The following is a 13,259-nucleotide window of genomic DNA, read 5'->3' on the forward strand; positions in this document are numbered from 1 at the left end:
GCAGGAAGCCACAATGTCAGAGGAGAAGCCGGGCCACGTTCCTGGAGCTGTCATCCAGGACTGCTAGTGCGCAGAAGAGATTGGCCTGTGGGCGGGGCATGAGGTGCTCATGATGTACTCTTGTGGTGTTGTAGTGTGGTCTTTGTCCCAGCGATCAATGTGAGCCATGGAAGGAGTCTAACATGAGAGTGGATTAGAAGGAAGGTAGACTAGAGACCCGAAGGGAGAGCAAACAGAAGTGCCTTGCTAGAATTGAAGAGTAGAAATAGTGAGGAGTTTTAACCAAAACAAGTGGTGAAGGTAGCTGTGAAGGAGGTCTGGTAGGTAGCATTTCCCACTGGATTGCTGTGGGGAGAAAAGGGAAGTAGATGAGGATGCCATCCACATTTCTGGCTGGCATAGAGAAGAAGGGTCGGTGTGAGGAACAAGGACAGGTGTTAGGGAGACAAGAATTCAGGGTATGCCATGGAGACTTTGAGATTTCCGAGGGCCATACCAATGACTATCTTTCTAACTCTCACCAGGGTCTAGCTGTGTGACATTAGGCAAATGGAATAGCCCGGTGGTGTTTCGGTTGCCTACAGTATAAGGTGGAGACAGATATTGTTGTTGTTGTTAAGTGTTGGCGAGTCGGTTCCGACCCAGAGCGACCCTGTATAGGGTTTCTGAGGAGTAGCTGGTGAGCTTGATCCACCAACCTTGCAGTTCAAACAGACCTTTGCAGTCTGGCTCATTAACCCACAGCGCCACACCAGGACTTCCGAGGGCTATCATAACCTTACATGCAAACTTTTTAGACTAGCACCAAATGTAGAGTAAATGCATATTAGTTAGCATTATCATATGTCTTGCTGGAAGCAAAGAGAGCTTAAAATACTTTCTGATAAAGATTAAAGACTACAGCCTTTGGTATGCATTGCATCTAGATACAAAGAAATGAAATTCCTCACAATAGGACCAGTAAATAACATGATGATTGTTGTTAAATGCTATTGAGTTTAGGGTTTCCGACAAGCAGCTGGTGAATTTGAACCGCCCGGTTTCTAAGCTGTAAATGCTACCTGTGTAGAGAGTTCAGACCCCCCGACTGGACACTACTGTGTCAGTCAGCTTCACAGCTGCACCTTTCTCATCCACTCAGTTTCAGTTTGGTGTACTTCACGTGAAGTTATAAATATCCAGTGTCAGAAATGATGTAAACAAATATTAAATACTGCTACTGGTACTGTTGTTGTTGGTGGTGTGTCATGGAGTCAGTTCCCACTCAGAGTGACCCTACATAGGGTTCCCGAGGCGGTAAATCTTTACAGGAGTAGAAAACTTCATCTTTCTCCTGCTGTAGTCTCTAACTGCTGACCTTCAGGTTAGCAGCCTGACTATGCTGGCATCAAGTAATTCGGTTATTACTAGCAGCATTTTAATCATTTTCTGGAGTCTGTTATGAGGAACTGAGACAATGGCAGCAGAGTGTTAGATAGGTCTTTGTGCTCCTGGTTTTTCTGTGTATTTAAGTAAACAATTTAAAGTTTCTTTACCAGAGGCCTCAATGTTTCATTTCATAATCACATTCAATTTGCCTATTCTGGGGTGAATGGTACTAGTGCCAGCTGCGTCCCATGCACATGAGACGGCACAGATTAAAAGTCAACTCTTGTGATCCACAATCTCAAGTTCTGTACCTAGAGAAGTAAGATCACTTGGAAATAAGAGAAAGCATGTGTACATTAAATAAGCATATGTAAAATTATGTCACCTTTTAAATAATGTAACCGGGTTTTCTAGATCACAGAACTTCATATCACAATACAAAATTTCCCCCCCTTTTGCTGCTTTTTGCAGTTAGGATTTAAGTTCATTTGGCAGGCATGCAGAACCGTTCAGTTAGTGTGCAGGGGTAACACGATTCCTTTTCTCATCTTACACTTCAGAAAACCCTCACTACCATAGGAGCCCTGTAGCTATGGTAGTTGAGTATTGTTAGCACAGCATGGCTGTTCTTAGGTCTGTCTGTAACTCGGTGACGGTGGTCACTTCCCAGGCATCGTCCTGCATCATCCCAGAGTGGGGATAAGAGATGAAAATTCAGGTCTTGCCTTGTCCAAGGCTGGTAAAATGGGAGGTCAAGGTTGACTCTGGAACCTGCGAAGCCAGAGTTGTGGTTTTTTGTCTTTGTGATCTAATTAGATGTGTTAGGTCTGTAATCTGAGACCTCTGCCAGTTATCACAGACATGCATGTTCTTGGGATGAGGAAGAGGACCCAGGGTATGCATGAGTAGTGCGCATATGCGATTGCTGTAAGGAAGGGCTCTGGTTGGAGAGCCACACAGTTTAGCTGTGTTCGTTCCTCATTCACAGTCTTAGTGCTTAGACATAAAATGTCTTTTGTGAGCTGGTGGTGATTTTTATCTGCCTGCACAAATCTTGGCTTCACCACTCCCATTTCTTTTACTACTAGCTATAATCATCTGATTATCAAAGAGTTAATGAACTCCCCGAGTTTTTTTGTGTGACTACAATAAAATTCACAGCTGAATAAATGAAATTCTCAGCAGAATAATAATTTATAGGCAGAAGTAACCTGTTAAATAAAATTAAAATCGTATAATTTTTCTATCGCTACATGAAAATTCTCCATATGTAAATAACATACATCTCTGCATAAGTAAACGTAAAATTTTATAATTTCTACATGTAAATTATTCTTTATAAAATGTTTACCTTTTATTTAATCATAAGTAGGTTTTCTGTTTTTATGCCTCTTAGAAGGAGACACAATAATTAGTTGATAATTTTATATTACTTTAAAATTAGAAAAATCTAATTGTGAACTCTTGTCCTTTTTGCTCCAAATTCTTTCACTGTAAAAAGTGCTGGGGCATTTATCATCTAAAACCCTCATATAAGTATATAAGTAAGCAGCCTTTTAAAAAAATTCAGTCCCATCCACATACCTGTTCCTTTTTGAAACCTCAATTCATGAAGTTTGTGTTTCTAAAATATGAGACAAGTACTTTAAATTTTTCTTTGAATGAAAATCTTAATGCTAATCAGATATCAGATATTCATTTACCTGTCATTATGTGGTCTGGTAGCAAAAAGGATATATATATATATATTTTTTTTTTTCTTTTTTTTTTTTCTCTCAACCTTTAATAGGAATTCAGTATCCTGCATTAAATAGCATGTGGTGAAAACAGCTATCTTGACAAAGCAAAGTTTTTATATCAAGCCTTTAAAATTTCAGCAGAATTTAAACATTATTTAGATAAAGCAATTATTTTACAAAGACGACTTTTAACATGGTCAGACCACCCACAGTGCTAAGTGGAGAATATGGCATGCAGCCACCCAGTGAGACCGACCTAAGACGCAATTTTTTCATCTTTGCTTAAAGTAGAGTCACCAGACCAGATAATGTAGAAACTTTTTACAAGCAGCCATCAAACATCGAAACACAGTTTATCTTTTTTCTCCCTTTTCTTTGTGGCTAATTAAAAATAATTCACAAGGTGAAAAATTTGAACTATTTTTGTACACAGTAAATTTTGCTTTAGATAAAGCAGTTCTTTCATAATACTGATACATACAGTCTGAAGTCTTTTAAGGATAAAAAAATAAAGAACTGTTCGCTTCATCTGTAACTTTATAAATAGAGCTGATTAAAAAATATTTGATGGCATGTTGAAGTTTGAATTTAAATCAATTTAGAAGTTCCGTTTTAATGTTTGAATAAAATTTACATTGCTTCATATGATTTTCTGTGCCTGCTACATGAAATAAAAATTCTACCAAGAAAATAGAAATCATTTTAAAAAGGCCTGTTTTCTAACACTGTTTTGAAAAAATATTTTTTTTCATTTATTACCACATATGAAGGAACCTCAAAAAGTTTGAGGAAAAGTTTCATTATCTTTTAAATTCCATTTTCTACAAAATTTTTGAAGTGCCCTTGCATGTTAATATTGAATCCCTGGAATTTAACACATATAAATTACACTAGTGTAGTATAGTGTGTGTTAATCTGTTGTCTGGATTAATGAAATAACCTAAGGGCCCATAATTGGTATACAGTTTAGAAGAGTAGCTAGTTTTATGTATGTTCACACTGGAGGTTTTATTTAAGTGTGGTAAACATACCATTCTAAACATATGAAAAGACTTAAAATGTGGAAATTATATTTTAGTAAACCATAAAAGATAGCCAACACCCCTAACTGAAAAAAAGTCTATTAACTTTTAATGTAAAACTATAATAGTTTAACACCTTTGTTTCCGGTGCATAGTTATACATTTTCTGATTGAAGTGTCAACCTTTATCCAAGTTTCTTTTTTCCTTTTAAAACAGGAGCGAGTAATACTGCAGACACATTGTTTCAAGAAGTCCTAGGTCGAAAAGACAAGGCAGATTCCACTAGAAATGCACTTAATGTGCTCCAACGATTTAAGTTTCTGTTCAACCTTCCTCTAAATATTGAAAGGAATATTCAAAAGGTAAAGTACGTATTTATGTTCCCCCAATGGTATAGATGTCATAAATTTAAAGATTTGTTCAGAAGTTTGTTATCTTAACAAAATGTCTTTATCCCATTATGCTGTATTGGCAGTCTCTAAACAGTTTCTTTATTTTAAAGGGCGATTATGATGTGGTTATTAATGATTATGAAAAGGCCAAGTCACTTTTTGGGAAAACGGAGGTGCAAGTTTTCAAGAAATGTAAGATTTGTTTATTACTTCTCGATTTTCTACTTTTCCTTTTCCAGGAAGAATATAGAATTATTCTGCAGAGAATGTTGCATGTGTTCTACTTTTTGTTTATATGGTGTTCTCTTTAACGTGTAAAACAATTACTTCAAAAAAGATCTTGGCTTCTCTTCTGAAAAGTCCTGGCACTGAGCTCCCAAAATCACAGCAGCGCGCCGGCCAGTCTCTGCTGCTTGTTCACCATTCAGTTACAAAGTCGGTCTTTGACTGGACAGAATAAATTGCAGATATTTAGTACAGATGGAAACCTCCGGGCCAGTCTTCACTTTTCAGAAAGACATATGTAAGAATCCTAAAGCAAACGAAACAACTTTTGAAATTACCTCTAATGCCAGAGTTGTAGCAAACAGGAAAAGCTGAAATTAAAATCCATAGGGTAAAGCCTCATTAACGAGGAAAAACACCATTGGGCTTTATTAGATTTGTGAATGAAATCCACAAGGCTGCAGGAAACTTCATTTTATTTTTTTATTGTGTTAAAATTTACATGCAGTGAAACGCACAGACCTTACAAGTTACAGGTCAACAAGTTTTGACAAATGCTTACACCCATGTAACCTATACCCTCGCAAGACACAGAACGTTTTCGTCACTTCAGAAAGTTCCCCTTGTGTCCTTTGTTAAGCCTTGCACCCTTTGTAGGCAACTACTGTTCCTTAATTTGATTTTAAGTTCCTAAATCTGGTCTTTTTTTTCCTCTTTTAAAATAGATTATGCTGAAGTAGAAACACGAATTGAAGCTTTAAGAGAGTTACTTCTGGATAAATTGCTAGAGACACCATCAACCTTACATGACCAAAAACGTTACATAAGGTAAACTTTCTACAGTTAGATTGATGGATCTCATATACTGTATTGTACCAGATATACCAACTAACCCATAAAGCTATTTCAGGGCAAACAAGGAGACTGGCTGATGAAGCGGAAATATAAGTGAAAAATAATAGCATGAATTTAGGACACCAAAATTATTTTCCCCAATAATCAATCTGCAGAGAGTTCTGGTATAGTGCTACAGGATTAAATACTGGACTGCAAGGTTGGTTTGAACCACAAGGTTGGCAGTTCAAACTCACCAGCTGCTCCTGGTCACTATGAGTTGGAACCAACTCGACAGCACTTAACAACCACAATTGTATAAGGATCACTTTTTAAGAGTAAGAAAATATTGAAAGAATGGTGAAACATCCCTTCTTTCCGCTGAGCTGTGGCTCCCAGACCTCCTGGTAGTGTGGCTGTATGCCCTGTGCCACCCCCAGATCATAAAAGGGCTTCGTGAGGGTGGGGCACCCTGTGTGTAACCCACTGGGTGGGGGTCAGTTAGCAGGCGTGCTTGGGATTCACTGCAGAGGAAACCCTAGAAGGTTCTAGCTCTGAAAATCTGATTTTCACGTCTTTAGTCATCAGAGAAAGAGAAATAAAGTTACTAAGTGGGAATACTTCAAGACAAAAAGCAGTACTATTAGAAGGGAGGGACCTTCGCAGGAAGCAGACAAGCCCGAACGGGCACTCACTTTCACCTTAGAACCTTAGACCTTTTACTCGACTGACTTCTGTTCTTGAATTTCTTCATCTGTAAAGTGATATCGTTTATAACAGGATTTGGGGGATAATTAAAATAAATCAATTATAAGCTTTTTAAAAAATTTATTTTTAACCTAAGATTTAAAAAAAATATTAACTTTATTTTTTGTTTGAATATTTTAGTGTGACCTTTGTTCTCAGAATAAGCTGGATTTTCCCAATTTAGTGGCTTCCCACTTGCTGCTAAATTGCTTTCCAGTATCGAATCTTCAGTAGTTGTAAAATTTTGGTAGACTGTATTTGTGCTTCTAGTAGGCGAATTTGAACCGCCGACTGACCTTGTGTGTCCCTTCACACCCCTTTGTGGTCTGGTGCTTGTCATCCAGTGCCACAGCAGGACTCCTAAGCTGCCTCCACAGAGAAGCTCATATTTAGGGGATTTTCCTGGCTTGTAGGATAATAGAAATTCAAACCTCGAAACAACTTCATGTTAGTTATCCCACTGCTTTGTTTTACATTAAAGAGACCCCAGAGTGACTAATTCATCTTGTGTAGGATACATAGCTGATGAATGTCATTGGTTCGGATTATTTTTCTTTCTGTTCTGCTATGCTACCTCGCTAATTGTGATTTCTCTTTATTAGTTTATATTAATTATCTTCAGTTTATCTGTGATAATTATTTCATGTACAATTCTTGTATGCAGTGTATCTCTAGAGTTAGCTGCAGTGCGGTTCAGAGAGGAGACTGTCTGCTCCTGTCAAGGTTTACAGTGTCGGAAACGCTGTGGAGGGAAGGCATGAGTCACAATGGTTTCTCTGGCAGTGGTGGTGTTTTTTTCCAATAAGATAATAAGAAACATGTTTTTCATCTAATTTTTGAAACGATACAGTTAACATTCGAAAGCGACAAGTTACTAAGACAACCAGCTCGTGCCTCTCTGTTGCCATAGCATTTGAGAAAGCCCTGTCATGAATGATCTCCTTTAAATTCAGTAATTTAGAAACTTAAACGGAGTAGCTTTCCTAAGAGAACATGACTCTATTTTGCACTATAATTCCAGATCTAAGGGTTATATGTATGAAGTTGTTAGGAAAAAGTGTCGCAGAAGTATTTGAAGACAAATCAAGTCTATGTAATGCAACTGCATAAACAGAGTATTCCTGCAAAAAATAAATAAAATGACATATTCTTTGTAAAGAAAAGACATAATGTTTGTCACATTTCTATTCCAGATAATAAAAGAGGAAAGTGTTGTGTGAGAGGAAGAAATCAGATTGGAATTTGGAAACTTTGAATTCCCTGAGCCTGGCTAAATTTAGTAGATTTTCTCTGCAGGTTTCGGTCCTCATTGTATGCAGGGGAATCATAGGTGTCTTTTTGGTTTGAGTAAAGTTCTTCCTTTTACTTTATTGATCAATTTCTCAGTGCAGAAACATAACCTGTTTGCAAACAGCAGTTGACTGCCTTAGGGAGGAGGACAGGGGCCCATGCTAGGGACTGACCCCGGACAACTGTGTGCAATTTGCAGGGTGGTAAGATGCCATGCTCTTCTCAGATGCCAGACTGCCTCCGTTACCAACTCATGAAAGATTTTCTCTTAAGTATGGCAGCTCTGTAGGAAAAGCACTGAAGTGCAAATCACATGGCCAGTTATGCAGAAGAAACACCAGGCTTACCCTCCACCCCCTCCCCTCCCACCCCCACCCCCCCGCAAAGATTTCCAGCCTCAGAAACCCTGTACAGGATCGTTATGAGTTGGGACCAACTTAATAGCACTTAACAACAGCAACAATGATAATTACAAATTGGATTTGTGCCTCCTGTAATGAGCACTACTTGAAATGCCTGTAGGTGCTGACATTTTCAGTACTGCAGCCCTGCTGAGAAGACAAATCCAGCATCTCCCCAGAGATGAAGATGTGGCTAGTGGGCCTAGCTTGTAATCATTGATTAAACTTTGTCATTAGGCAAGAATCTTTAACTCAGAACAATGGAGAATGTATTCTTTAAGAATAATTTTAAGACAATAAATTTATCCTGACATACTTTTGGAGCTGATTTAATTGCATTTAGCGTGTTATATTTATGTCGTTTCTGAGGACCAAGGGCCAAATCATGACTATTTACAGCTAAGTGTTTTGTCACCAAATCTATTTATATGGAAAGGGGCCATTTCCTTTCAGTTAAGGAACCCTGGTGGCACAGTTAGGGGCTCACTTGTTAACCAGAAGGTCAGTATTTTCAACCTACCAGCTGCTGTGCTGAAGCAAGGTGTGGCAATCTAGGCTCTAAAACTTTGCAGCCTTGGAAACCCTGTGGAGCACTGGGAGTCTGAATGGGCAGCAGTAGCTTTGGTTTTTGGTGGTTTCAGTTGCCTTCTTGCTGGATTAAGGAGTCCTGGTGATGTAGTGGATTGCAGTTTGGGCTGCTATCCACATTGTCCGAGTTTGAATCCACTTGTCTGAGGAGAAGGGTGAGACATTTTGCTCCTGAAAGGACTTACAGCCTCAGGAAGTCTATACAGCTGCAGAACCTACTTGAGGGCACACCACCACTACAGCTGGATTGTCAGAGAAAGCAGTGTCACACTGCCATCTAGTGACCCTATTTTATACATAGAGAAACAGAAGAAGAAAAAGACAAAAGAAGCAAAGAAAAACAGCTGAAATTAACAAACCAACCAGCCAACCCAGGTTTTCCTTGTTTGTTGCTGACTTCCACCTGTCTACTGTTCTTGTTGTTAAATGTTGTCGAGTCTGTTCTGACTCATAGCGACCGTATGTAGAGTTTCTGAGGAGTGGCTGGTGCGTTTGAAGCCTGGACCATGAGGTTAGTAGTCTGGTGCTTATCCTACAACACCACACCAGGACTCATGTTTAATACAGTGACTCCTAAGTGTCAGTTTAAGGAGCTCTGGTAGCGTAGTGGTTACGAATCGGGCTGCTAACCGCAAGGTTGGCAATTCGTAACTATCAGCTGTTCCATGGGAGAAAGATGAGGCTTTCTGCTCCTGTAAAGATTTGCAGCCTTGGAAACCCTGTTCAGGGTCACTATGAGTCGGAACCGACTCCACGGTACTTACCAACAACTGTCAGTTTATTATACTGTGGTGGCTTGGATAGTGCTGTGATGCTGGAAACTATGGTAATGATTTTAAATCCCAGTGGGCTCACCCTGGTGGACAGGTTTCAGTGGCACTTCTAGACTAGGAAGAAGGCGAGACAGACCACTTCTGAATGGTTGTTGTTATTGTTAAGTGTTGTCACATCGGTTCTTACTCATAGTGAGCATGTATAGGGTTTCTGAGGAGTGGCTCGTGAGTGTGAATCACCGACTTGGCGGTTCAAACGGACAGTGCCACAGCAGGACTGAAAACCGTGTGAATAAGCAGCAGAAGTTTGTCTGATACAGTGCCGGGAGATGAGCCACTAACGTTGGAAGGCACTCAGCTTCAGAGTGGGGAAGAGCTAAGAGCTGCCTCCTCAAAGTAGAGTTGGCCTCAGTGATGAGAATATAGCAAAGCTTTCAGGACCTTCATTTGCAGGTGGGCTACAACTAACAATGAGAATAAATAGCTGTAGATGTCTAGTAGTCATCGGCATGTGGAATGTAGGAAGTTAGGAATCCAGGAAAATGGGAAGTTGTCAGAAATGCATAAAGGTATCCTAGGTATTAGTGAACTGAAATCGGCTGATATTAACCATTTTGAATCAGACATTTATATGGTTTATTATACTATAAATGACAAACTGATGAGGAATGGCATCTCATTCTGTATCAAAAAGAGCGTTTCAAGATCTCCCTTGAAATGCAGTGCTGTCTGTAATAGGATAATATCCTTATGCCCACAGTGAAGACCAGCTAATACCATTATTATTCACATTTACCAACCATCCACAAAAGCCAATGATGATGAAATTGAAGCATTCTACCAACTTCCTGAGTCAAACATGCAACTGAGGTGTATTGATAATCACTGGTGATTGGAATGTGAAAGTTGGAAGCAAAGAGGAATTGGAAAACGTGGCCTTGGTGATAGGCTGGAGATTGCATGATAGAATTTTGCAAGACCAACAATTTAGTCATAGCAAACACCTTGTTAAACAACATAAAGGGAGTCACCAGATGGATACACAAGAATCCAACTGACTACGTCTGTGAGAATAAGCCATGAAGCAGCTCAGTGTCATCAGCCAAACGGGGCCAGGTGCCCACTGTGGGAAAGGCACCAACTGTTCAGATGCCAGACAGGCTGAAGCTGAAGGAAGTTAAAATACTAGAGCCAAAATATGGCCTTGAATAAATCCCACCTGAACTTGTAGAGACCACCTCAAGAACAGTTTTGATGCATTAGACACTAATGACTGAAGAATTGTGGGATGACATCAAGAACATCATCCATGAAGAAAGCAAAAACATCAATATAAAGACAGGAAAGAAAAGACCAATATGGATGTCAGATGAGAATTTGAAACTTGTTCTTGAGTATAAAGACACTTAAGCAAATGGAAGAAATGATTAAGTAAAGATGCTGAACAAAAAATTTCAGAGGGCATCTCAAGAAGACAGAGACAAGTATTATAAGGAAATCTACAAGGCCTAGGGTTAGAAAACCAAAAGGGAAGAAAACATTGAGCATTTCTCAAACTGAATAAACTGAATGAAAAAAGTCAAGCCCTGGGTTGCAATATTGAAGTATTCTATGGGCAAAATTTTGAATGATGCAGAAAGCATTAAAAGAAGATGGAAGGAATACACAGTCACTGTAACAATAAGAATTTGTCAGTGCTGAGCCATTTCAGAAGGTAGCATATGATCAGGAACCTGTGGTACTGAAGGAGGAAGTACAAGCTGAACTGATGGCACTGGTGAAAAACACGACTCGAGGAACTGATGGAGTACAAATGGAAATCTTTCAAAAAACTGATGCAATGCTGGGGGTACCCACTCATCTATGCCAGGAAGACAGCTTCCTGGCAACCAATTGGAAAAGATCCATCTTTGTGCCCATTCCAAAGAAAGACGACTAACCCAAATGGAATGTGGAAATTATCAAAGAATAGCAAGTAAAACTATGCTAAAGAAAATTCAAAAGCAGTTGCAGCAGTACATCAACAGGGAACTTCCAAAAGTCCAATGCTGGTGTCAGATGGATCTTGGCTGAGAGCAGAGAACACCAGAAAGAGTTTACTTGCGCTTTATTTACTATGTAAAGCGATTAGAACTATGTGGATCAGATGAAACTATGGGTAACATTGTGAAGAATGGTTAATATAGAACACTTATTTGTGCTCATGAGGAATCTGTACATAGACCCAGAAGCAGTTGTTAGAACAGAAAAAAGGGATACTGAATGATTTAATATCAGGGAAGGTGTATAACAGAGTTGTATTCTTTCAACCATATTTGTTTCAATTTGTATGCTGAGCAAATAATCTGAGAAGTGGGATTATATGAAGAACAACCTGGCATCAGGATTAAAGAAAGACTCATTAACAACCTTAATATGCAGATGACGCAACCTTGCTTGCTGATAGTGAAGAGCACTTAAAGTATTTACTGATGAAAATCAAAGATTACAGTCTTCAGTGTGGATTGCACCTCACTATAAAGAAAACAAAAATCCTCACTACTGAACCAATAGCTGACATCATGATAAATGGAGAAAATGTTGAAGTTGTCAAAGAGTTCCATTTTGCTTTTTTTATTTTATATTTTTAATGTTTTATTTTGAATTATGTGATAATTTACATGGGAGAACATTAGTTTTACATTCATCCTATTGTATATTGTTTCATTGCCATGGTTACAATCCCCTCCATGCATCATCAACCACCAACCAAAGGGTGTACCCTACAAGCCTGCCCACAGGTCTTCAGGACACAGCCCCTCTCCCTCTCTGGGTCTACAGCATTCTTTTCCTCTGTCCCACTTAGCCCATGCAACCCTGCCTAATTGTTCTCCCATCTGCTTTGTTCTTCCATTCCCCTCTCCCTTCTTGTATAGTGCCTCCCTCCCCAGCACCCACACTATCCTGTGTCTATTCCCTGCCCTGTGCTCCACCTTCCCCTCCCTCCGCTCACCCCACCCCCACATCCCGGCAGCAAGCAAAGAATCCACCCCCTTTTAGTATGGGTTCTTTTTCTTAGTCTTTTACAGTAATGGCCCTATGCAGTATTTCTCCTTTTGTGACTGACTAATTTCACTCAACATAATGTCCTCAGGGTTCATCCACTTTATGCGGTGGCTTGCAGCTTCCTTGTTACTCTTCAAGGTAGCATAATATTCTATTGTGTGTATGTACCACAGTTTGTTTATCCATTCTTCAGTTGCTGGGCACTTTGGCTGTCTCCACCTTTTTGCTATTGTAAATAGTGCTGCTATGAACATTGGCGTGCATATATCTACTCGTGTTATGGCTTGTATTTTTTGTGGGTAAATACCAAGTGGAATTGCTGGATCATAAGGTATTTCTATTTCCACCCTTCTGAGGAAGCGCCATATTGCTTTCCAGAGAAGTTGGATCATTTTGCAGTCCCACCAGCTATGCAGGAGTGTCCCAGTCTCTCCACATCCCCGCCAGCATTTATTGCCCTTACTATTTTGATATTTGCTGTTATGGCTGGTGTGCAATGATATCTCATTGTTGTATTGATTTGCATCTCTCTAATGGTTACGAATCGGGCTGTGAACCTTAAGGTCAACAGTTTGAAACTACCAGCCGCTCTGCGGGAGAAAGATGAGGCTTTTCTGCTCCTGTAAAGATTTACAGCTTCTGAAACCCTGTATAGGTTGCTATGGGTCGGAACTGACTTGACGGCACTTAACAACAACAGTGGCTAGTGATCGTGAACATTTCTTCATGTTGTTGGCTGCCTAGAACTCCTCCTTGGAGAAGTGTCTGTTCATGTCCTGTGCCCATTTTTTAATTGGGTTATTTGTCTTTTTCTTGTAGAGGTGTTGTAGTTTC

At 39.5% G+C, this 13,259-nt stretch overlaps 1 protein-coding gene across 1 annotated transcript in view; it reads left to right on the forward strand.

Annotated features, from left to right (window-relative positions):
* Positions 1-13,259, forward strand: part of EXOC2 (exocyst complex component 2) — a 260,684-nt gene that overhangs the window by 61,362 nt on the left and 186,063 nt on the right. Inside the window, exons 7-9 of the mRNA XM_006870567.1 lie at positions 4,347-4,492; positions 4,633-4,714; positions 5,473-5,575. Coding sequence (XP_006870629.1) covers positions 4,347-4,492; positions 4,633-4,714; positions 5,473-5,575 — 331 coding nt within the window. The remainder of the gene's footprint in view (positions 1-4,346; positions 4,493-4,632; positions 4,715-5,472; positions 5,576-13,259) is intronic.

The sequence above is a fragment of the Chrysochloris asiatica genome, unplaced genomic scaffold, assembly GCF_000296735.1.
Source record: "Chrysochloris asiatica unplaced genomic scaffold, ChrAsi1.0 scaffold00144, whole genome shotgun sequence".
NCBI lineage: Eukaryota > Metazoa > Chordata > Mammalia > Afrosoricida > Chrysochloridae > Chrysochloris > Chrysochloris asiatica.